At 41.1% G+C, this 25441-nt stretch overlaps 1 protein-coding gene across 1 annotated transcript in view; it reads left to right on the top strand.

Annotated features, from left to right (window-relative positions):
* LOC132987942 (protocadherin Fat 3) overlaps positions 1-25441 on the top strand; it is a 68065-nt gene that overhangs the window by 28896 nt on the left and 13728 nt on the right. Inside the window, exons 15-46 of the mRNA XM_061054949.1 lie at positions 48-169; positions 344-526; positions 623-737; positions 863-1144; positions 2342-2692; positions 3213-3386; positions 3477-4007; positions 5886-6250; positions 6543-6696; positions 7253-7360; positions 7464-7647; positions 8476-8696; positions 9274-9726; positions 10456-10590; positions 10728-11127; positions 11973-12169; positions 14007-14160; positions 14267-14500; positions 14737-14915; positions 16887-17100; positions 17211-17425; positions 17512-17649; positions 17855-17998; positions 18086-18283; positions 18647-18924; positions 19017-19579; positions 19762-19893; positions 20042-20199; positions 20312-20843; positions 21118-21271; positions 22792-22948; positions 24292-24702. Of these exons, the coding sequence (XP_060910932.1) occupies positions 48-169; positions 344-526; positions 623-737; positions 863-1144; positions 2342-2692; positions 3213-3386; positions 3477-4007; positions 5886-6250; positions 6543-6696; positions 7253-7360; positions 7464-7647; positions 8476-8696; positions 9274-9726; positions 10456-10590; positions 10728-11127; positions 11973-12169; positions 14007-14160; positions 14267-14500; positions 14737-14915; positions 16887-17100; positions 17211-17425; positions 17512-17649; positions 17855-17998; positions 18086-18283; positions 18647-18924; positions 19017-19579; positions 19762-19893; positions 20042-20199; positions 20312-20843; positions 21118-21271; positions 22792-22948; positions 24292-24702 (7836 nt within the window). The remainder of the gene's footprint in view (positions 1-47; positions 170-343; positions 527-622; positions 738-862; positions 1145-2341; positions 2693-3212; positions 3387-3476; positions 4008-5885; positions 6251-6542; positions 6697-7252; positions 7361-7463; positions 7648-8475; positions 8697-9273; positions 9727-10455; positions 10591-10727; positions 11128-11972; positions 12170-14006; positions 14161-14266; positions 14501-14736; positions 14916-16886; positions 17101-17210; positions 17426-17511; positions 17650-17854; positions 17999-18085; positions 18284-18646; positions 18925-19016; positions 19580-19761; positions 19894-20041; positions 20200-20311; positions 20844-21117; positions 21272-22791; positions 22949-24291; positions 24703-25441) is intronic.

Here is a 25441-nt window from a genome sequence, read left to right as displayed (position 1 = left end):
AAAATGACACTTTAACTTATTGGATTTCTGTGGGGTTTTTTTTGCAGCAAACATCCTCCTACCTCCTGGTGGTGCATGCTCTGAGCATGGCTGGAGAGGAGGCAAGCACTACTGTTATCATTCAGGTGGGGGATGTCAATGATTGCCCCCCTATCTTCCAACAAATCAGGTATCAGTAGCAGTCAAAAAAGAAGTATCAGTATCTGTCAAAAAAAGAAGAAATTTCATGCTTCTGTGGTGCTTGCTGAGCTGTGTTGAGTGCTGACAACATGCTATTTTTTTTAGAGTGTTTTATGCTTTTCTCTTTTACAGCAGAGTCCTGTTTGTCTTTTTACTTTTACAGGTATGTGGGAGCAATCAGTGAGGCTGCTCCAGTGAACAGTGTGGTCATGGGAGAGGATGGTTACCCTCTTGTCATACAGGCCACTGACAGGGATCGCAATCACAACGCCTTGCTAGAGTTCCAGATATTAGATGAGACTGCTCGTATCTTTTTCAGCGTAGACTCTGGGACAGGATCGATAAGGTAGATTATGAATTTTTTGATATATTTAATTCAAATGATACATCAAATTATAACTTGAGTGGATTTCTTATTAATCAAATTGTTTGTACATTTTAGAACGATTGCAAGTCTGGACTATGAGACTTTCTCTGAGTTTGTCTTCCGAGTTCACGTTCGAGACAGCGGTCAGCCTCCAAAGAGTGCTGACAGCCCAGCAGAGGTGGTTATAAAGGCAAGTAGATGACATTTGAATCAGCATTCACAGCCTGATGAAGGATTCTTGAAGGATCTTGACTCATTTTCATTCTTAGGTTACATTTTCAGACATTTCCCCCTTTGTGTTTTCCTTTTTCCTAGGTGATCAACATCAATGACTCGCCTCCAAAGTTATTACAGGATACCTACGAGACAATACTCCTCCTGCCGACCTACGTGGGAGTGGAGGTCCTGAAGGTTGAGGCTTTCGACCCTGACATGACTTCCGACCTCACCCTGAACCCGGACATATCCATCACGCCCCAGCTGGTATATTCTCTGGTGGACAGCAATGTGGAGTACTTCTCTGTGGAGCGCTACACTGGAGTAGTAACTGTCATTAATGAGAACCTCAGTAAAGACCGGTACCGCTTCAATGTGAAGGTAAGGGATCGCCACTAGTTGTCCTTATGCAGAATACTTCAATACCTCAGATTTCTCTCAAGAGATTTTCTATGATATGTTAGGCAATGTTGAACCATACATTCGTGGTGCAACAGAATGAAGCGGTACAGTTGCAGCAGCAGAAAAAAAGCTTTGTATTAAATTGCAGTTTTTACCTCACAGAAATTGTAATGCATTCAGTGGTTGAAGCACGAAATCTGACCCTCCATCTGGTCTTCTTTCCCTTTTTTCCTCATTTGCTTCATGTAATATTAACACTTAACATTTCACACAGTAGGTCATCCATACACTGACAGAATGATAAAGGGACAGCTGCTAGAGACCACTTTGGATACTCTTTTCATACTGCCTCCTAAGTTTCCTGCCAAGTTTATTTCATACTGCTGATATAGGTATAGTGTCACAGATGACTCTCCACTCAGAGACTCTGTTCCAAAGGGAATCCATTAAATAGAACATTACGAGACAATGTGAAATGGAGATGCAATTCTAGACTATGGATGAGAGCTTTTTTTGTGGTAACATGGAACATGAACAAATTCATTTCACAACATTTGTTTTGCCTTATTTGTAGCAGCACTGCTGATTGTTGCTGCATTGGTTTATTAATGTATTAATCCCTGTTCTTTGTAATAGCCTGGCCTAAGGCAGCTCCTCATTGTTCCATCTGGTACCCCCTTTTATGGGAAGGCACACAGAGCCTGAAGAAAAAAGTGGGTTAAAAAAAGTCCAACAAATAACCACCTGTATGATACCAACTTCGAATTTGTCTTTTGCTAACATACCAGCTAACATAAGGAAAATCCCAGTTTAAGTAAAGTTGCTTTAAGGGTAACCCCTCTGGATTATGTCCCCAAGGGTTTTAGAAAGCGCAGTTATTACAAAGTGTTGTTAAATAAACATTAGAACTTGAGTCACAACCTCTATAGCTTCCATATGCATTTCAAGTTCAGTCAAGTCAAATTTTATTGTTGTTCATCCATATACAAGGTATACACAAAGTTGAAACAAAAAGTTGTTTCTCACCGACCATTGCTGAGAAAAAACTAAAATGAGAGAGCAGGCTGCATCCATCCGAAACGCCATCTTTTTAAATAAAACTGCAAAAGTGCTTTTCCACTTTTCGCTGAGTGCCCAACAAGACGCTCTTGTCCTTTTGCTTTTGTTTGTTTTAAGGTTTGGGATGGCCGTTTCTCCAGCACGGCGTCGGTCATTGTGCTTGTAAGAGAAGCCGTTGACAGTGGCCTTCTCTTCACCTTCCCCTTCTACTCCGCCTCCATCCAAGAGAACGTGCCAAATGTCACTCTAGTAACTGTTGTAAATACAGTCGGCCACCGCCTCAACGAGCCGCTGAAGTACACTCTGCTGAACCCCGGCGGGCGCTTCACGATCCGGCCGACCTGTGGAGTGGTGCTCACCACTGGTGTGCCTTTTGACCGAGAGGAGAAGAGTAGTTATGAGCTTGTGGTGGAGGTCAGCAGAGAGGATGAGATACTCAGGGTGGCTAGAGTGAATGTGCAAGTTCAGGTGGGTGAGGAAATCCGTGTGTAAAGAGTGTTTGTGCATGATGTATACAATGTGCATGGAAAAGTTTATGAAGACTGATGAACAGTTTGGTCCTTTTTTGTGTAGACTGTTAAATTTAGTTTGCTTTTACAGTCTTGTAAGATGATCATTCTTGTCTTTTTTTCAAATCTCTACTTTAAACTCTTGTCTAGATCAAAAGTTCCCCAGATACTGTGCTGAAGTTTTGCTCTGATGCTTTGTTTTTATGTTTGATGTAGGACTCTTCGTAATAGTGTAGCTCAAATAAACATGGTGTTTAAGTTTTGAATATTTTATTATGAAAGATGCACAGTGGGGTCAAATAGACGTTGGATACACACTATAGAGTTATTGTTCTGTATAACTTTAAACATTTGTACACAAAGAGTGTTCACTGATCCTGATACTGAATGTTGTTGATACTTTCCCAGCAGAGCCTCTGTTTTTACACTCTTTACAATAACACTATTGTATTTTCCCACATTTGCTGTTTTTACTCCAGGTGGAAGACGTTAATGACAATGCTCCAGAGTTTGTGAACCTCCCATACTATGCTTTAGTGCAAGTGGAGGCAGAGCCGGGATCAGCCATTTTCACTGCTTCAGCGATTGACAGAGATTACGGCCTGAATGGTGAAGTGACTTACAGCCTTAAGGAGCAGCACAGAAACTTTCAGGTGAGAATTACAATGACATGCTCCTATTTTTAAGGGTTGGTTGTTAGCGCAATTGAATAGTACCAAAGAGCGCTTGTATATTCCCTGCAGGTGAACCCAGTGACAGGAGCGCTGACCCTAAAGAGGGCCTTTGAGGCGGACTTATCTAACGCAGAGTACAAGGTGTTCCTTGTGGCCACTGACGGAGGCTATCCTTCTCTATCCAGCGAGGTGGAGCTGCCTGTCACTGTAGTAAATAAAGCCATGCCTGTGTTTGACAAGCCCTTCTATGGAGTCACCGTCAGAGAGGATGTGTCCGTCTCCACCTCTGTACTGTGCATCAACGCCACCAGTCCTGAAGGCCAGAGCATCATCTTCACCATCTCAGACGGAGACCCCTCCCTCCAGTTTGACATCGGCTTCGACTCAGGAATCATCAATGTGATTTACCCATTAGACTACGAGACCACGCAGTATTACCGCCTCACAGTGAAGGCTACAGACACACTGACGGGGGCCAAGTCCGAGGTTGATGTTGACATCGTCGTGTTGGATGTGAATGATAACGCGCCGCTGTTTCAGAACACCTCATACTCCTCTGTGGTCGCTGAGAACTCCATGATTGGAACCACAGTGTTACAGGTGTGTTTGTGTGTGTGTGTGTGTGTGTGTGTGTGTGTGTGTGTGTGTGTGTGTGTGTGTGTGTGTGTGTGTGTGTGTGTGTGTGTGTGTGTGTGTGGTGTCTTTGTTTGTTGAGTCAGTCCACTGTTTACTCTAACTAAATGATGGTTTACACTTAGGATTCACTACAGCAGCATTCTGGATGAATATTATGTGGCAAATAATTTATTTATGAGGAGACAATGTGATATTTCCCAAGAAAATTTCCCAGTGGAAGCGCTTGACCTTTAGTGAATAATAGACTGCTGCTGTTTCACTGTGCAACATGTTTGCACAAGACAATTTGAAGACACCAAAACTATTACAATGCAGTGATTTCTGTTACATATTCTTTTACGTGAACCGGTCTTCAAATAGCATGATGGTTTTATTTGACTATAATATTACAAAAACAAAAACATCAGGAGGGAAATATTTTAATTTATGTTTAATTTAAATGCTTATTGTGCTTTCATGTAGGGAAACCAATGTACATGCAATGATAATGAGTCATGTTGGGTTGTTTCCTCCACATATGAACTCATTTATCTTGTACCCTCAGAATTACTGAAGCACAAAAGGAATATAAATGAGGGTAACTTGCTTCATTAGTGTTGGCCAATGGCATCATCTTTCACAGAGATCAGCCTATTCTTCTACTTTCCAGAAAATGATGAAATATATGAATAAATGTCTGCTTAGGGCTTCTGTACTAATATTCACTTGGGCTTGTTAAAGGCCTCTCAGTCAACAAACACAATGCAGTAAATCAATCAATCAATCAAACCACTTTGACAATTCATCTGGGTGTGAACACATTGTACAAAAAGGGTTAAAATGTTGAACAAGATCTAAAACAGATACTTAAAAATAAACAGAATGATAAACACACAAAATAACAAGATGAAGGAACAGTCCATCAAAAAAGAGAAAAATCTACTGAGCATTTAGAAGTCTGATAGGATGCAACAACTTGGAAAGAATTTGAACAGCAGATATTTTTCTTAGTAGTTACAACATAACAGTCAACAACAACACATAGAGTTCATGTTCAATAATATGTCCAATACTTCTGTTTGTCTGAGGATTTATTGTTTGCCAAAACAATTAATCCCATTGTTTCAGTCCTGTGACCTTAGTACATATTTCTATGATGCCGTTTCTGTCGTTAAGGTTTTTAAAGCAGCAGATAAAAGAAACAACTCAAGAGACTGTGGAATAAAGATTGATAAAAAACAAATGACGGAGGATTATGAGACAGCATAAGAGCAAGGATTTACGTTTTACAGAGAAAGAAAAATAGCTTCAGTGTTCAATTCAAATTAATGGTGAACACTGAAAAAATAGAATCCCAATATTTGAATGATGTTACAATTTCATCACTTTTCTGTTGTATCTGCACTGATAATATATTTCTGCCTTTGAAGACTTACTTAACACTAAGTTTTATTTTTCACTTGCATGAGAAAGAAGCATTTTTTGTGCTAAAATAAGAAACAATTTGACTTTGTAACTGAAATCTAACATCTTACTTCAAATATCACAGATCAGATTCTCCCTGCACAGTTATTTTGTTGTGACTGACAACCTGACAATGGTCTCACTTTCATACACGGTATAATCGTGAGTGTTTAGCTGAAAGAAAATAATGACGTGAGATGCTTGATAATGTTTGATTGTTTGTCATTTTAGTTTCAAATGGGCAATCGCTATGTATCAGGGAAACTCAGAGCTTGAATTCCTTTTTTCATTTGGACCCAGAGTGGGTGCTGTAGCTGGAGAGGGGGAGGGTAAACAAATCAGACCTGTTCTTGAATAATGCATGAAGGAGAGCAGTGTTTAATGTTACCATCTTTGTAGGTGTTTGCCCAGGACCAAGACTCAGAGAAGAACGCTATAGTGAATTACCAGATCCTATCTGACCTCTACAACAGCTCCGACTACTTCCTCATCGACAGCACAAGCGGGCTGGTATTCACCGCCCGCCTGCTCGACTATGAGCTCACCCAGCGTTACAACTTCATTGTACGAGCGACGGACAGTGGAGACCCGGCCCTCAGCAGTGATGTCAGTGTCACTGTTTTTGTCACCGACATGAACGACAACCCACCCAATTTCAGCCAAACACTGTACGAGGCCTTTGTCAGCGAGCTGGCTCCCCGAGGACACTTTGTGACTTGTGTTCAAGCGTCGGATGCTGACATCTGTGATGCTCAGAGGCTGAGGTGAGATAAAAAACGTTTTACAAAGATCTGAGTCTGCTGTTTTTTTCTCTCTTATGTTTTGTACTGGTGATGATTCGAGTTTTGGTTCCCAGTTCTTGAATCCCTTTTGAATCTTTTGTGTAAACTTTCTGTTAAATTAAGCCAAGCAATAAAAGCCCATCCCTTACGATGCAATCTCCTACACAAAGAAAGTGAATTTGTCTTTTTTTAGCCTCACACTTGTGTAACTTGTGCTTGCAGCAGATTTCTGAACAAAATAACTTTATCAACATGATTTTTACTTTGCTCTCAGGTACAGTCTCGTCTCTGGGAATGACAGAATGACTTTTATGCTGGAGCCTGATACAGGGGTGCTCAGCTTGTCTAACAAGAGGAGACAAGGCATGAAACTCTCCTATCAGCTCAATGTGTCTGTGTCAGATGGAGTCTTCACCAACACTGCTCAGGTGAGACAACTTCCTGGGGGTTGCAATTTAGTTCTGTCAACTGATTTGCTCTTTTTTAACCTCTGCTGTGTTTACGTGCTTCGAGCTCCCTGACCTCCTTTAGCAACTTTTCGCTTCAGATTTCTTCCAGACATTTGAAGCCGTCCAGAACAGTACGGCAGCTGGTTTCTAATGTGTGTTCATGTCATATCCAATTTATGATGAGGATGAGCTGCCAAGTGCAGAATAAGTGTTCACATCTGTCTCTTAGTGGTAATTACAAGCGGGACTGTTATATCCCACATCTATAAAATGCACATTACATGTTGTAGCAATAACATGCCAATCAATTATTTCACTTCTTCTGAAATGATATGAACAGTGTTTCCACCTACATCAATCACTATTTTGCCACACAGCCTGATGCTCTGACTGCTGTCCTACATGCTGTAGTGATGTGATCATGTTTGACAAATCAGCCAGTGATGCTTATTGCAATGGCATCAAGAAAATGTCAGCGGACGTGAGGACGTAAAGATGATAGGATGAGGATTATAATGATGATGGTGATCCCCAGGTGATTGTACGTGTGCTGGGAGCTAATCTGTACAGCCCAGTGTTCAGCCAGAGGTTCTACCTGGCTGAGGTCAGGGAAAATGCCCCTCCAGGGTCAATGGTCATTCAGGTAAGTTTGTGTTCTCACTTCTCACTCACTGATGTGTCTTTCAGGACTAAACGTCCAACAGCAGTGGAGCAATTCAACTTGATGTTTTTGTCTGTACTTCCAGGTTCGTGCTACAGACGAGGACTCTGGACTGTTTGGTCAGATCACTTACTCGTTCATCAATGATCTGGGCAAAACTCAGTTCACCATTGATGCAGATGGAGTCATATCCACTCTTCGGAAATTAGACAGAGAGAATCCTGTTAACAAGGACATGGTTCTGACTGTTATGGCCCTGGATGGTGGAGGTATTCATTTGAAAACTGACGAGAATGATTGTTAACTTATCCTTTACACACATCATTTTAAAATCAGCCAGTATATGACTTTCCCTGACCTATAAATCTGGATGGTCAGAAATTTGGTTGACAGTAAAACTGTCGTTATTTTTGTTAAAAACACTAGTTGTTTTACAGATTGTAGCTTTAAAATAATATTTAAAAATACATTAATCAAGCAGCAACTTCTAGTGTTGAAAAAAGAAGCCAATGCTTGTACTTTAGTCAAACACCAAAACCAAGGAATCCCCATTAGAGCCATTTTTACAGCAGAAATAAACATGTTTACATCCTGGTTAGAAAACGGTTTTGGTCTCTTGAGCTCATTTGTTTATTGTTGAGGACTGTTAGGGGTGAAAGGGTTGTTTTGATTATTTTTAGACTAAGAGTTATGCATAGTAAGTGTTGGTAGTTGTTTGCTCGAAGGCCAGGCTTCACTAAAGGGTAATCCTTGACCTTAAGCAGTTGGCCTAGTTTTTGTTGTTTTTACTGTTTGAATATGCTAGCTCGATGACAAGCTCGATGGGTTTGTTTCAGCAACCAAGATATTTATTCTGCCAGCCTCAGCTCCACTTTTGCCTGCATTTCAATTTGCTGAAAGTTGGAGTCGTTTTTTTTCTAATGCCATCATTGGTCTTTTAAGTAACAAATAGGTGACGTCACTGTCAGTGTTTTATACGGTCTGATATTTAGGTATAAACCCATTTAAGATGCATCAGTTGATTAAAGCAGATTGTGTCTGTATATAAACCTAAATGCATGTGATAAATTCATAAATTTGTGTGTGTTTTTTTCCAGGCCGTGCATCTTTTTGCACAGTGCGAGTGGTTCTTGCCGATGAGAACGACAACGCCCCTCGTTTCAGAGCTGTGGAGTACCGCATGAGCATCAAAGCAAATGTTGCCAAAGGTTCTCTGGTCACACAGATCCAAGCCACTGACCCTGACGCTGGGTCTAATGGGAGGATCACCTATTCCCTTTACAGCGAGGCTCGTCTGTCACTGGTTGATGTGCTGGAGGTCAGTACATTCTGCTCTATAACTCTCTGCTTCAGACTGCTGCACTTTCTTTAAATGTATTTGCACGACACAGCTGTGTGCCTAATATGCCTAATACTGCTGCAAACATCTTCTCGGTTCCCTTTTAAAAGAGGCCAAAATCTAACCAAACACATTTATTTAATGAGAGTAAAGCATATTAAAAACTCAATGTATGCTAAAGGCCCCATTTTTAATTAAGGGATATTCTCAACTGAACCCCTCCCCATGTCAGTGGATTAACAGCCATCTGTTAACTGTAATAATGATTTTTTGCTCATCAAATTGTAATTACTTCAAATTAAGATTGATGTTACAGTCAGTTTTTGCTGTTCACAGGAGATGTTCAATTATATAATGAACTAATAAAGAACTGTGCAAATAAATTATACTAATAATGTCTCTATAAAATGCTGATATAAAAAAATAGATGTAGCAAATAGTTATAGATATTTATGAAGTGGAAGCCAAATAACATAAAAAAGAAGTAAACTGCCAGAGAAGTATAATAAATACTATACTATACTGAATGGCATTTGTTCTTTTGCTGGTTGCCCAGGTGGAACCAGACAGCGGTTGGATGATGACTAAAAGCACTGTGGACCACCTCCAGGGGACTGTGCTGTCCTTCTTCGTCAAAGCAACAGACTGCGGTTCTCCAGCAAAACACTCACTGGTGTCGGCCTTCATCCACGTCGTCCCACCAGACGCATTCGTTCCCTCCTTCAGCCAGCCTCAGTACTCCTTCACCATCCCAGAGGACACAACAGTAGGAACAGCCCTGGGGTCCGTGTACATGGGCCCCGGGCAGACCGGCTTCTTTAACACAATTGCAGGAGAGACTGTCGACAGCAACCAGGGTGGGACCTTCCTGGTGGAGAGGGATTCAGGTCTGATTCGTCTGATAAAGCCACTGGACTACGAACAGGTCAGCATCTACCGCTTCAAAATTGCCGCGACAACAAGAAGAGACCTGATCGAGTCCGTCTCCACCGTAGACCTGGAGGTTAAGGTTGGTCACACAGTTGAAATTAAAACCTTAAAGCATTTTGTGTCATATTATGTCATTTGTTTTTATTATTATTATTATTATTATTAATAATAATAATAATAATAATAATAATAAAGTTTATTTATAAAGCACTTATCAAAACCAACGTCACAGAGTGCTTTACAGAAAAAAGAAAAAATCCCAACAGTCAAATACACAACAATAAAATCCTATTAAAAGCATGAAAAATAAAACAAAACTGAGTTAGATGTTTATTCTCAGCTTATACAAATAGTTGATATAATGTGCTTCTTGTAAGCACTTGATTAAATAGCAGATGTAACACTGACTGACAGGTTTTCCATTATCATATAACAAGTTAAAAATAATGAACCATATAGTAGAATCCTGTGACTGGTGTTTCACCAAACCATTTGGCAGTGTTATGGGATGAACAACAATCCCCAAAGTGACCCAAACGTATCTCGGACAACATCTTGAAAAAAGTTAAATCCATTGGTTTCATTTAGCAACATACAAAATCAAATCATTACATAAAGACCAACTTGGGACAAAAAAAACCAAAACAAAATCCCACACTGGAATCCAGAAAGACAACTGAACGCTCAAAATGAACGAGCAGAGCTACAGACAAAGAATTTGTAAAGAGCGAACAGTAGAGGGAGTACATACTGTACAGCTTTGATTCAGCTTCTCTGATTTGCTGATGATTTTTCCTGTTTCATTTAGATCCTAGATGTGAATGACAACAAGCCAGTGTTTGAGACGAACACTTATGTTGCCACAGTGATGGAGGGGATGCCTGTGGGGACAAGAGTGGTCCAAGTGCGTGCACTTGATCCAGACTGGGGCTCTAATGGACAGGTGTGTGACAGCCAATCTCAGCTCTACTAGTACTTGTGTACTTTGTGTACTGTGCTTGTGTACTTTGTTCTTATTGCTGTTGTTCTTATTCCACTGAAGATTATTTGAAAAGCTGCTAAATTCATTTTATTTTCCAGGTTACGTACAGCCTCAAGCCTCTGCTCACTTACAACATGGACCTGACTAAAGATACTCGCTCGCTCCCCCTCACCGGCCCAATCACTACGGGTTCTTTTTTCGCCATAGACAGTAAAACAGGCTGGATTACCACAGTGAGCCAGATGGACCACGAGATCTGCTCCAGCTTCAGCTTTGAAGTAGTGGCCTCTGATCTGGGGGAATCTCAGTCCCTCTCCTCTACCGCAGTGGTAACCATCACAGTGTCGGACGTTAACGACAACCCACCAAGGTTTGAAAGGGACCTGTACCGAGGCTCGGTGAAGGAGAGCGATCCCCTGGGTGAGGTGGTAGCTGTGCTGAAAACCAAAGATCAAGATGGCACTGATCAAAACCGCCTCATCAGTTTTTACATCACCGGTGAGGAGCAGAACAGAGCACTAACAGAATGTAGTTGAACACAATCTGAGCTGCACAGATTGTCCCTCATGCAATGCAGTGAGCGTTGCATAACAATTATTCATTAAGCCTAATGGGGGTGCCATTATTAAAGGTCATGTTTTAAATGAGTTTGAACTCAAATGTCGAACATGACTTACCTTTTTATTTTTCATATTAGCTTTTAATTCTTCTTTGTCACATGGCATGCATTATACAACAAAACATTCAAAATGAGTATAATCACATTTCTCTTTCCAAATAAGATACAACATAAGGAAAAGAGGACTGCCTTGCAACACAGTATTATTTATATTGTATCACTTGCAGGAGAATCAATCACCCTGGGAAGGTCTTGACTTTCAGACTCACACGTGACTTTGTGTTGTCGCTCCTTTTTTATGGGTGTAATAAAAATATTTTGTGAGGACTCTCTAGTAGAACTCTCACCTTCACACTCAGCCTAATGCTTTTAATTCATATAACTGTCTGATGATCACTCAGGATGATATATTTTGGCTTTATGTTCTGGCATTTAAAGATACTGATTGTCCTAATGGAAGGGCTGTAATAAAAGGTCAGATTTTTAAACTCTCAAAGGCCATTTCTTCTGCACATCAACCTGATTTTCTATGTTGATAGATGTGTATTGATTGAGCCAAAGGGTACCTGCATCATTTGTGTCTTTGTGTTTATGTGTGTGATGCTTATTTATCCTGTGAATGAATGACAACTCCTGTTTATTCCGATGTCAGTTGCAACCCATCTTCCCCTCACTCATTGCAATGTGGTGACATGATTTTAATCCTCGTCTGTGTGATCTGCAGGGGGAAACCCGCGGGGTGTGTTCGGCCTGGCCCTCGTGCAGGGAGAGTGGAAGGTCTATGTGAGCGGACTCCTGGATCGTGAGCAGCAGGACTGGTATTTGCTAAACATCACAGCCAGCGATGGCCTGTATGTCGCTCGCACCGCAGTGGAGGTTACCGTCATGGATGCCAACGACAACAGTCCCATCTGTAACCAGGTCAGCGATATGGATGAATGGAAGTAGGTGAAATGAAAAAAAAGCACGCGAAGCAAACAAAGAGAGCAGCAGGCTGTGAAGCAGGCACATGAACCTCTCTGACATTTGGAAGAGTTTGGGGTTCACTTAAGAATGGTTTAGCCCAGAAATGAATGTGTGTTTGTGTGACTTAGAAAAGTTAAAAAAAGGAGCAGAACTGGATTTGTTCTATTAAAATATTGATTGCTTGTTCCACAATACTCTAATCTCAGCTCTAATTATTTCAAACAAAATGCATTTCCTCTCATTTTTAGGGAATGTCCTTTAATCATTTAATTTAGTAATCTGAAATTCAAAGAACTGTTCTCTTTAGATCACAGTAGACAGCATTTAAACAAACAATAAACATGATCAGTAATGAAACCAATCCACTTTTGCAGAGTATGCTGATTCCTCCCACATAACTTACATAATCTTCCTAACTGTATTAATACTGAGGCGAAGGCCAAGCCATGACAGGAAATCACTGTGAAAAGGAAAGACAAATGAGCTGTGTGGCCTTCCGGGATTTTCCCTTTACATTTGGTCATATTCTGCAGTTCTTTGATTTAAGATAATTAGTGGAGAAACTTTCCCTCTCCCACTAAACTCGTACTAATTCTGTTTGAAATCAATTTGTCGGTTCTCCTCTCCTCCTTATATTCTTTGTGTTCTTAGACAAGTCGGAAATGTTTCTCATACAACAGGATAGCAGCATTACATGGATTCAAAGACAAAAGACTGCAGAGAAATATATAGCTTGAAGTTAAGTATAACAGACCTATAACAAGTTTGTATGCACACATCTTTTCTTTGTAGTTTATGTAGAAAAAACAGGAAATTGAGGATCACATTTGTTGAAATGGTCATGAAAGAAGCCAATTGCAGATGTAGTAGGAGTAGCTGTAGAATAATTACAGGTACATGTAATGCTACAAGCGGTGTTCGTCATGGTCGATTCACTACATTATGTATTAGTTATATTCTTAGTGGTAATTATGGTAGTCGGGGAGTTTAGAAAAAAGTGGCAGTGGGAGCCAATGGACGAGTTGTTACCTTGTGCGCCCAATGTACAGCGGCTTTAGCCCTCGAAGCGGGCGGCCTGGGTATGAATCTGACCTGTGGCTACTTCCCCGCATGTCATTCCCCACCTTCTCTCTCTCCCCAATTTCTGTCCATCTCTATCCACTGTCCTATCTCTCCAGTAAAGACGCGCAAAGCCCCAAAATAAATCTCTCAAGTAGCACTCAGAATACATCTAATACCAATCAAATAATAGCATTTAAATAGCTAATTTTCAGATGTATTTTTTTAAATTGTAGAGATATTGAGGTATTAAATTTAACATTTGAATATCATAAGGGACCTAACCAATGATTCTTTTTTTATTTTATTTTGTAGTGATAATTGTCTTTGATTAATCAATAAATCCATGCTTTGTGTATTTCAATAAGTTCAAATTAAGTGTTAATGTAATAAAACATTTGCAGGATAAAACTTGTAGTACAGAGAAAAAGCGCAGCATGTTGGGGTTAGCTTGAGTGAACTTGGACATACGTACCACATTAGTTTCCACACTTTGCCTGTCTGTGTTCAATGAAACAGTGCAGTCAAAGTTCATTTCTGCAGTCAGTCAATGGCAGGAGTTGAGGCAGGGTCAGAAAGGAGCACTTAACTCTGTTGTTCGTGTACTATCAGTGGAGATAATGGATGGACGACAGTTTACTGTGTTTTTAGGTGAGTAGGGCAGAGGCTTATTTTTTCTTTTTTTCTTTAAACAGCGTAGGTTTACGATGTGCTTTTTTTGTCTGCTTGGCAGGCGGTGTACAGCGTCTCTTTTCCTGAGGACATTCCCGTTAACAAGGGCATCGTGACGGTGGCGGCTACAGATGCTGACTCAGGCTCCAGTGCTGAAATCCAATATTCACTCTTTGGGATTGGGGTCGAAGATTTCTACATGGATGCAAACACTGGTACAATCATTTTTTATATTTTTTGCAGGATCGAAACATAAATACAGACCTCAGATTAAATGTCTTATCTAAAGTTTTACAAGCGCCTCTTCATTTGGGTTTCAAGGTGAGCTGCGCACAGCCACAGCCATGGACCGAGAAATGACACCCAGCTACAAACTCATTGCCCAGGCAACTGATGGAGGAGGGCTGTTCTGCCGCTCTGACATTTCTCTCAAAGTGTTGGATGTGAATGATAATGCCCCCACTTTCTCCTCGCCCTATTACCTGGCTAGTGTGTATGAAAATGCTGCCCCCAAGGCTTTGCTTACCCGGCTGCAGGCCAGCGACCCTGATGAAGGTAAACTGAGATAATGGTGTCCTGTTTTATGTGGTATGTCTAATATTTCCAACCAGACTAAAATTGAATTCAGGTTTAACCCATCATTTCATACAGCATACAAAGTGCTTTGATTTTGATGAGTAATGTATATGAATATGAAATGGTCTTGTATCAAAATAAGAGACCAAAAAGAGAAAGATTTTTGATTGATATTAAGTCTTGTGTGTCTGTGATTTTGTTCTTTATTATCTCAGGTCTGAACCGTACGGTGATCTATTCTCTGGTGAATTCAGTCGGTGAGTTCTTCTCCATCGACCCGGTGTCTGGGATGGTAATTCTGGAGAGACCTCTGGACAGAGAGAGCCAAGACTCTTATCGTGTTCGTGTCCAGGCAACAGACCAAGCTGGCCAACAGGGGGCACTGTCCTCACAGGTAAGATGGTAGTTCTATTGGCCTTCAAAATCAGTTGTATATTTGAAATTTCTCACAATCCTCAAAATCTGGTTTTTATGCTTAAATGCTGATTTAAAAGACAAAAGATGTGTTGTTAACATTATTGACATGAAAAACTATTTTCACATATGCTTTATAAAAATCAAATAATCATGGCTCAATCCATTCTAAAATCAGAAATAGTCATTTAAAGGGTTTTTGATCATTAAAGATCAATTATTTATAGAAAGGCACACCGTGTAGTCACATAATTTAATCATTTTATCACAATAATGTAAATAAGGTTGATATAATTTATGTTAAATTGCAGATTAGTATTCAACAGAATCATACGGTGATATGTAATCTGTATTTCTGTCCATACTTGGGATAAGAGAAGCCAATGGGGGGAAGCATGATGTTTACTGAAGAGATCAGATAACGAGCGTAGTAGATTTAATCAGGATAAATTGTCATTGAATTGTGAAGAGGATGGTTTGGGAATGACGGGGAAGGTGACAGTTACAGATACAGAGGAGGGGCAGAAAAAAGCACAGAAAGTATCGAGACTGTCGTACCTATCAGGGTTTCTCTTTCTCAGAGTCGGATGGAAAAAAACATAAAATCAAGTTGAAATCATGCCCCAGGCAAAACTGAGGTCAAGAGTGGCCATTTCAAGCTGATGTGAGTTTAGGAGTTGCTGACCATGGTGCTGAAACTTACAATGATCACTTGTAGCAGTATTACAAGTTGCAGCAGCATTTGCTACAGTGACAGAGGTTAAAGCTACGTATAAAGTCCACACATTAATTTAAAATGGACAAAGTATCAGTAATAGCATCCAACTTAAAACATGTAGAACTGGGATCAAGGGGGGCTGCTTGGTGACTCTATTAGTTTGTGTTCATGCAGGAGAGACTAGTAGGACAAATGTCCTGAAGATCACCTGGCCAAACAATACACAGTTATAACCGGATTAAAAAATGGCAGGAATAGAAAAGCGTCCTCTTTCTCATCTGCAGAGGAGTCAAGAATTATTATTTAATACAAATAGCTAATAAATAGCTGACTGTCCTGATAACAAACAAAGTTTGTAGTGTGGAAAGGCAGTCTAAACTGAAAGTTTGAGGCACTCTGATGTAGTATAAAAATCCTTTATTTGACACATCCCTGTTAAATAAAATACTTTCAGTTTAGACTGTCTTTCCACACTTCAAACTTTGTTTGTTATCAGGACAGGCAGCAATTTATTTGCTATTTGACTTCTGTCCCCCGTTCTTGAAGAGCACCCGATTCCTCTACATTTTTTGACCTAGTGCAGCACTCGCTTCAACCTTTTTTCTATTATTTAATACATTTGAAAAATTGAAAATATATCTCAGGAAAGATTTTAGAAACTAGTGGTAAAAAAACACATGATAATTCAATTTTTCATGAAGTGTTAACTTTCAACCAAACCCTCAGTTACAAAAAAAAAGGTTGCATACTGTTTACAATATATCCTTTCAAAATAAAACACAATAGAAGCATTGTGATTTTACGGATATGTCAGGAACACAACCCATCAGCTGCCTGACAAGATTACTAATAAGGTTAACTGTTTGCTTCTTTAACACCGAAGACTTATTTTAAAGTTTGTTTTGAACCTTTGTCATGACACAAAATGACATCAAGAGAGACACGAGAGGGTTAATGTTTTCCTTGAGATTTCATAGAGCAAAAACTGTATTTTTCTGACTTTAATGTCTAACCTTTTTCCAACAACCAAGAAATTCTCCCTAGGGCTTTGTTGGACACAGACTTCAATTGATTTTTGCCTGAGTCCACTTTCTTGTTAGTGAAGCCTTAAGTATCTTTTCTGCCATTGATGTATGTGTAGCCACTGTCCAAGGTGCTGAAACAGAACACTCTGGGCCAGGAGCATCACAGACGAATGGATTGGGTTTTGACAGACTCTTGTGTGTCCCACAGGTTGATTTAACCATTTTGGTGCTGGATGTGAATGACAACGATCCCGTCTTCCAAAGGAGGGACTATGGAGTTACTGTCCCTGAGGATGTAGCCGTGGGAACAGATGTCCTGCGCGTTTTGGCGACGAGTGCTGACATTGGCCCGAATGCTGAGATCATCTACAGCATCCGTTCAGGAAACGAGTTAGGAAAGTTCTCTATAGACGTCAATACGGGTGAGCAAAAATCCTTGTATGTCAGCATTACTTTTAGGAACAAATGTAAAAATTTAACTTATACTTATGTCCTGAAAATGATTGTATTCTATGTGTACTGTATGTTTTAGGCTCTATTTCTGTGGCTGATGATTTGGACTTTGAAGTGTGTAAGGATTACTACCTCACCGTTGAAGCCTGGGACAACGGGGATCCTCCTCTCAGCACTGCTACAATGGTAACCATTGAACTCATGGATGTCAACGACAATGCCCCTGCCTTCAATCAGGACATCTACAACGTTCTGGTCAGCGAGGATGCGTCTGTAGGGCAGTCGATTACGAGGGTAACATCTTTTCTCCTTAAGTTGGACTGTGTTTACGTTTGTTGTTTTTTTAATCAAACTTATCTTTCACTCCAAATGTTTTTAAGGTATTGGCCGAAGACTTGGACAGCCAGGTGAACGGACGAATCACCTACTCTATCCTGAATGGTGACCGCAGCAACCACTTCTGGATCGACCCTTTAACGGGGGTGCTCAAAGTCAACAAGAGGCTAGACAGAGAACTAGTAAGGATGCATCTTAAAGTACAATATCTCATATACAATCAATAGTAATTTTCTGGTTCATGAGCACAGCCAAGACAGAATATACCCTCAGCGCTCAAGGTCAACATCCAGTGAAGTCTCATAAGATGCAAACATAACAGTGCTTGCTGTTTTGTCTGGTACATACTGATGATGCAGCACTTTTGCCCCCCTTTGCTTCACGTAGGTATCCAGGTACTCTCTGTCAGTGCAGGCGTTTGACAGTGGCTCTCCCGCCATGTCTTCCACTGTCACCCTTAACATCGACATCTCTGACGTAAACGACAACCCTCCTGTTTTCACACCTCCTAACTCCACAGCCATCATACAGGTAACAGTCTTTGTGTGTTTGCTTGTGTTTACTGTGTTTTATGTTTTTGATAGGATTACCTCAGGTCCTCTCTCTCCATACTTCCAGCTTAATCAGGCTGCTGACATCACCCTGCTGAAGCTGTCAGTCAGTGACAAAGACTCCCCCAGAAATGGCCCTCCCTTTGAGTTTCGTATTGTGTCAGGAAATGAGGGGAATTTCTTCTCCCTGGACCAGACTGGAACTCTGAAGTCCAACTGTGCATTTGGCCCTGATGCCCCCAGAGAGTTCACACTTGAAATCCAGGTTTTTTTCAACTCTGTATATTCAAGAAAAGTTGTGTTGTGTAAGCGTGGTTAAACACAGTCAGCATCAGTAGTTGCCAATTTTCCACACAGTTTGTCACGGTTAGCTGCTAAGTCAGTCTATCAGACACGTGGGTTTTAGAATTTAGCCCTGGATACACACATTCCTGTCATAGAGAAGCTATTAACAGTAATACTTATTTTCACTCCAAGCTACATGGCTGTCTATATATTTTGTTTTTAATGACCGATTATACAAATTTAAGCAGATTTTGAGTAAACAGAATCTTATCCTGTCACTTTCTTTTTACCATCTCTCTCAGTTTTTCCAATATGTTAATCCAACTTTGTTTTGGTCTTTCAGGCAGGTGACTCTGGTAAACCTCGCCTCATCTCTTCGTCCTGGATATTCCTGAGAGTCATCGGGAACAGTCAGTATAAACCTGTTGTCTCCCCCTTGGAAATCTTTATCGTCATGGTAACAGATACCTTCTCCGGTGGCCCTATTGGTCGGATCTATGCAACCGACCGTGACCCAAATGATGTGCTGTCGTTTACCCAGAAGCCTCAGCCAAAGAGCATGTTTAAGATTAACAGACAGGATGGCAGCATTGTGGCTCTAGCAGGTCTTGAACCTGGCAGGTACACACTGAAGCACACAAACACACACTCTGGCACACACAGAGAGTCTGATGTCCCTGGTTATATTACATTTCCCTGTCCTCTCCTACCAGGTACCAGATGAACGCCACTGTGAGTGATGGACGCTTCGCTGTGATAGCTGACGTCTCAGTCCAGGTGGAACAGGTGACAGATGTGCTCCTGCGTAGCGCGCTGAACTTACGCTTCAGCTCACTGTCCCCGGAGGACTTACTGGGTCGCTACCTGAACCAAATCAAACTAATGTTACGGGGGATAGCTGGCTGGAAATGGTCGCCAGGACAACAGGATCCCCTCCACATAGTCAGTGTGCAGCCAGTGACAGGGACATCAGGTGTGGACTTGCTGCTGGCAATGGAGAGGCCAGAGACATCAGGGAGTAGACGCATGGGAGGGTTCTACTCCAGGACAGAGTTCTCTGCCAAGCTGGACGAAGCAGGAGATCGCGGTCAGATTCGAGGCGTTCTAGCTGGGGCGGTGGTGGTGAGCAACGTTTGTTCTGGGCAGCTGGATTGCGGGGAGCGGGTGTGTGAGCAGACACTGTTGATGGAGAGCGGCTCACGTGTCTCCTACAACACAGAGCGGGTCAGCTTGGTGACACCAAGGTTCAGCCGAACAGAGACCTGCACCTGCCCTGGTGAGCACTTACGCAATCAAGCTAGAACATGCAATTGAACCCCAGAGAGTAATAAGATATTATACAAAGATGCACACATCTGGACACACAAAGTCAAGTACTTTCATATTAAGGAAGCTGATTTTCCAACATGCTGACTTTACTATTCTCTTATATCACCATATCTGCTTCTTTACCAACAGGAGGAATATGCCCCACTCCTATGGAGCTTTGTGAGGGTCAGTCCTGCCCAGCAGACATGCAGTGTGTCCGTTCTGGTCCAACAGCGCCATCTGTCTGCCAGTGTAGGACTGAGAAACGTGACGAGTGTGCAGGTACGAGTTCATGTCTTTATGTTCTGAACACTTCCTAGTGTCCGAGCCTGTTGGAGGATTTGATAATGACTTATTGATCCTTCCTATATTCATCCCTTTACACTCTTATCTGTAATTATTGACATGTGAATGTTTTGTGACTGTGTAGGACAGACCTCTCTGAGTTTCTCTGGGAACAGTTATATAAAGTACAGAGTGACAGAGAGTGGCCAGAGCGGAGAGATGAAGCTTGGCCTTAGAATCAGAACACTTCAGAGAAGAGGAGTCATTATGTTCACACGTGTAAACCCCTGTACCATGCTCAAGGTAAGTACTTTCATTTTCCACTTACTTATATTGTTTCCTAATGCATGGCCTGCTAAAACAATGGTGAGTTTTTTTTTGGTGACGTTTATAGATTAAACTTTCCCATCCACAGATTGAAAGTGGTCGGCTCTGGTTCCAGCTGGACTGTGACAACACCCTCGGCATTATGGGAATCTCTGGTAGACCAATAAATGACGGTCTCTGGCATGCTGTTGCCTTGGAGCTGACTAGGAACTACACCCTTCTGTCACTGGATGACAGCTATGTGGAGCGCCGCCGAGCAGCCCGGGCCCCTGTTCGACTTTGGCCTCTGGCCCCCGATTCATCCTTTTTCTTCGGCGCCCAAGTGAGGCCACTTAACGGGCAAATCGAGAGACCGAGCCCTGGGCCAGGGCAGAGTCTGGGAGGGCCAGAAGTAGGGGACCGAGGAGGGCGGGCGCCACCAAGAGCCCAGGACGGCTTTCAGGGCTGTCTGAGCTCACTAATGCTGAATGGCAACGAGCTGCCACTTCAGAATAAGAGAAGCCGATACGCAGAGATAGCTGGGCTGAACGAGGTCAAACTGGGCTGCGTGCTTTATCCAGATCCATGTGTCAGTCAGCCGTGCCTCAACGGAGCCGTCTGCAGCAGTGTGCCCTCTGGAGGTCTGTTTGGATCAGTGTGTGTCATCTTGTGTAAATAAAGTGCACTAACAAATTCTGTCATATAAAACATCTTCACTCAAGGTTTTATTGCTGAGCATCGTTTACAGAGTTTTAATACCAGACTTATTCTAATGAATTCAGTAGTGACCATCAGTTTCTGTAGAATATTTTTTTTTAGGTAGTATAGTATATATGGAATCTTAGGGTTTGATATTATATTGATATTTTCTGATTAAAAAAATGTAATGACACATATTCAATCTTTCTCCAACAGGCTTCATCTGCAGTTGCAGTGCTGGCTTCACTGGGGGGCGCTGTGAAATGGCATTGACATCCTGCATTCCAAACCCATGCCAGAATGGAGGGGACTGTAAGCCTGCAGGCAGTGTGTTCCTCTGTGGCTGTCCCAGAGGACTTGGTGGACTTATGTAAGATAAAATAGCACACAGCGGGCGCACGCACACACACACACACACACACACACACACACACACACACACACACACACACACACACACACACACACTTTTGTAAGCCTTATTTACTGATTGTGAAGCAGTGTTGATGAATGGCTTGTCCTGTTAACACTGTAAATACACAAAAACGGTTAGATAAGCGATGATTCAGACACAATAACATCTGTCTCTCCGCTCTGATACACATTAAAACATAAAAGAACACGTAAGATGCAGAAAACACACTCACACACACATACACTCATTAGCAGCCCAGCAGCTACTGTGTTGTTTTAGTGGTTATTGTGTGAAATGAATTAGTGTTCCTAATTTAATGTGATATAATTTCTGTTGAAAAGCCTATAATCACTCTCCCTGCTTCCTTCTTAATTACAGCCCGGTAATTGCCTTTGAAATAACCTCTCTGCTCATGATGTTGTTCGACAGAGCTGCAACTAGAGGGCAGCTTTCCCCCAAAAAGAAAAAAGTTCAGCTTGTTCATGATTCTGACAGAGATGTACAGCTGCTTTTGATCAGTTTGAAATGTATTCCACTTAGCTGAATAAATAGTGTGATGAAAGTAAATATTATTTATATCATTAAGACTTTGAAATGCAAACACATTTTATTATATATAAATATTTTTCAATAATAAAAAAATATATAGGTTTAGTTGGAAAGTTGTTTAATGGTGAAAATGTTTCCTTTAATTCTGAATCATAGCCTTAATAGGGCATACATTGAATATATCTTTATTGTCATTGCTATAATAACAAGGAAAAACAGTTTAGCAGCTCGTCGTCAGTGGCAGCACATACAGACAGACAGTAAAAAGGATAACGTAAAGACATGCATTAATATCCCGTCAGTAACATGTAGAGCGCTGGGCCGCTGTGTCTGACCACGCCACCATCTTGGATCTCATACAGGGTACGCTTCTACAAGTTTACTCAGGCAATCGTTTAATGGCACTTTGCGAGACTTTGATTATCTCTGACAGAACTTTTTACAAGGAAGCTTCTTGCAAAACTCAAAGGTACTTTTTCTTGTCAAATCAAACCATCTTTTTTGAAAATCCCATCAACAAAAAATAATTGAAAAGAGAAATACATGATTTTCCATCTCGCTCACAGCAGGGCACCGTGTTGAAAAGGACGCACAAAGAGCATGTATATGTGTGTAGAAAACTACATTTGCGATTCTTGCCTTTATCTGGGAGTAATTCTGTGCGTGTATATGAGTTGGTTCCAATATTGAGGCATTTTGTTTTTAACAAAAGCATGTAAATGAGGGTGATAGGGGAATCCGTGAAGATAATCTCTTGATTCAGCACAAGAAAGGCTCTGTGAAAAGATGATCTCCAAAGTATTTATTTTCCTTCTGTCTTTAAACTCACTATCACCTCTTTCATCTCTTATTCCTCTCTTTCACTTTGATACAAATCATCTCCACTACTCTCATGCATAGCAATGTATTTGTCCATGCCTCTGCAGATGTGACGAGGATGTGAATGAGTGCGAGCAGGACGGCTGCAGAAACGGAGGAGAGTGTGTCAACACATTTGGGTCGTTCTACTGTAACTGCTCCGAGGGATACGAGGGCCAGATTTGTGATGATCTGACACCTGGTAATCTGGGAGATGACATGCAGGTAAAGTATTTAGCACTTGAAAGTGAATTCATGCAGGAGTAAATCTCACAGAAAGTAAAAACTATAATCCAAGTCAATCCAAGTAAGTCCAAGCTTTTCGGCTTGCTTTTTGCACATTCAGCTTGCTCCTAATAGGACTTGGCATATTTAGTGCAGCTGTTGAGGAGACTGAGTGTGCACTGGCCTCCCATGAAGGTTTATTCACCAGTCTGGTATGTTTGTCCCTGCAGTAGATGAATGAAAGTATGGTAATGGCTAGGTCACAGATTCCATTAGAATGTGTCACGCTCTTGACTTTTGTCGTGCGCTGTATGCCGGCGTTAAAGGCTGCAATTAATGTCATGCATTGTTTGTATTTTCTTCTGGGCTTTATGCCTTTATTAGTAGAAATTGAGAGAGAGAATGGGGATGACATGCAAAGCGCTGAGGGTTGGAGTTGAACCACTTTGCACATGGTACACGCAACCTAACCGCTAGGCCAATCAGCACCCCATGTTGTGCATTGTTGAAAGAAAGCGTCTGTATTACTCTAAAGCCTGTGCAGAAATATATATGTAGTACACAAAGCCATCAGGCTGCTTTAATAACCAATAGAAATAGCTTTGTCTTTTTAACCACATTGAAGGCCTCAGATTCGAGGAACAAAATTGAAAAGAAGTTTCCCTTTAGCTTCTGGAGTTTACCAAATCCTGTATTCTGTTTAAACAACAGCTTGTGGGAATGATCATTCCTCCATATGACACGACCAGAAATGCAATTGTACTCATCTTTGCAGGTGTGCGGTGATGAGCATTTGAATTGTTTGCAGTCTTAGAAATTGTAAGTTCATTAATAAAAAAAGGTGATTTTGGTTGTGATAGGGTTGTCATGATGTTGGCCTTTTAAAATGTATTGTGTTAAATATATTGCTCACCACTTCAGTGTGGACCGTTTACTGCAAAACTCCATCTGTTCCCTTCCCCACTTACCATTCATTTTAACAACAGTACTCACATAGCTGCCTGGATGATTTTAGAGTTTTAGAGTACTATGATAGAATATCATGTGATTTGAAATATAAAAAAAACGACCAAGGACGGTAGATCAGGATGTGTCTGTGTCTCTTAGATGAATTGTGTTTATGTCATAGACAGAGGGTCTGAGGTGGTATTAACAACATGAAATAACCTAGATGTTTTCATCATACCAACAGTTACAGAGTTTTCACTTCATGTTGGGAAATATGTGATTGTCCTTTACTGAAATAGAAGTAAATTCCTAAAATGATGCCCTGAACTTGAGCTGCTGTGTTTCCACCAGAGACATATCCTCATTTTTATAATTCTTCTCTTCCTGTTGCCCAGGCAGAGCCGCTGTCTTACATCGGACCAGGAGAGATAATTGGCATTGGCGTCCTCGCCTTTGTCATCCTCCTCCTACTGATACTCTTCATGGCCTTTAGAAAGAAAATCAAATTTAGGAAGGATTCTGACCCAGGACCGGGGACTGTAATGGGTGTGTCAGCTATTTCTACAGAAACCAGCTACATGCTGCACAAAACTGGCGTGGGCGCAGAAGGGATTGAGTTTAAAGCAGTGCGTGTGTCAGGTTCACCGGGGGCCACCAGCACGTATGGGGAGATCGGAGGCTGCACTGGGGGCCCTCCCCAGGTCATGGTACGTCCAACTACCCACTCCCCTTTACCAGGAGGACTCATCAACCACGGCCTGAGGAGCGGAGACGGTGATAAGACGACCTCCAGTGAGAGCAGTCAGGTATGTCAAAGTGTGCATGGACATTTATTAAAGATAAGAATTTATTTCTGTGTTTCATGCATCAAAAATAATTAGCTCACAGGGCAGTGAGACTTTATTATGGCATTTTTAGTTATAAAAGAATCACAGGAAAGTAACTTAATATTGCCATTTTCTTCCAATATACTAGTAATAAGATGAAAACCCTAGCTAGTACCTATTTCACATCATAACATCATTATTAATATCAGCATGTCTTCTGGCCCGGAGATTTGATGATGCTGTGTTTCTGTAATTCATTCATTCAGTAATGGTATTGTTTGAGAGACACACATCTTCTTCCCTTATTATTCTATTCTTATTCTTCTTGCAAACAGGCGTGGGACAGACTGTTCCTCTTCACTCACCGCTTTACTGTCCTCAAGGTTGAACAAGCTTTACGTGTGATATCTTACATAAAAAAAGGACAATGAAATCTTCCTAACATTGCCATTTTCCTTTTTGAACGAGTGGAAGCTGTAGTGTTTTACACCTAATGAACTTACTTTAATAAATAAAAAACAACTTAATTATCAGCCATAATGTCAAAAATGTTCAACTCTAGTGCAACCTAGTGGTAATGTTAATAAATTACCATATCTATCCAGCATGGGGAGCCTGAATGAATGGGCTGAAAGCGATGCATAAAATGCACCACTTTTTACTGGTGGGGAAGCAATCGTCTACACAAAATCATACAAAAATGGTTTCAATTGTATTT

The sequence above is a fragment of the Labrus mixtus genome, chromosome 14, assembly GCF_963584025.1.
Source record: "Labrus mixtus chromosome 14, fLabMix1.1, whole genome shotgun sequence".
In the NCBI taxonomy this organism is placed as follows: Eukaryota; Metazoa; Chordata; class Actinopteri; order Labriformes; family Labridae; genus Labrus; species Labrus mixtus.
The sequence above is the reverse complement of the archived record's forward strand: the minus strand, read 5'-3'. Positions and strand labels throughout refer to the sequence as shown.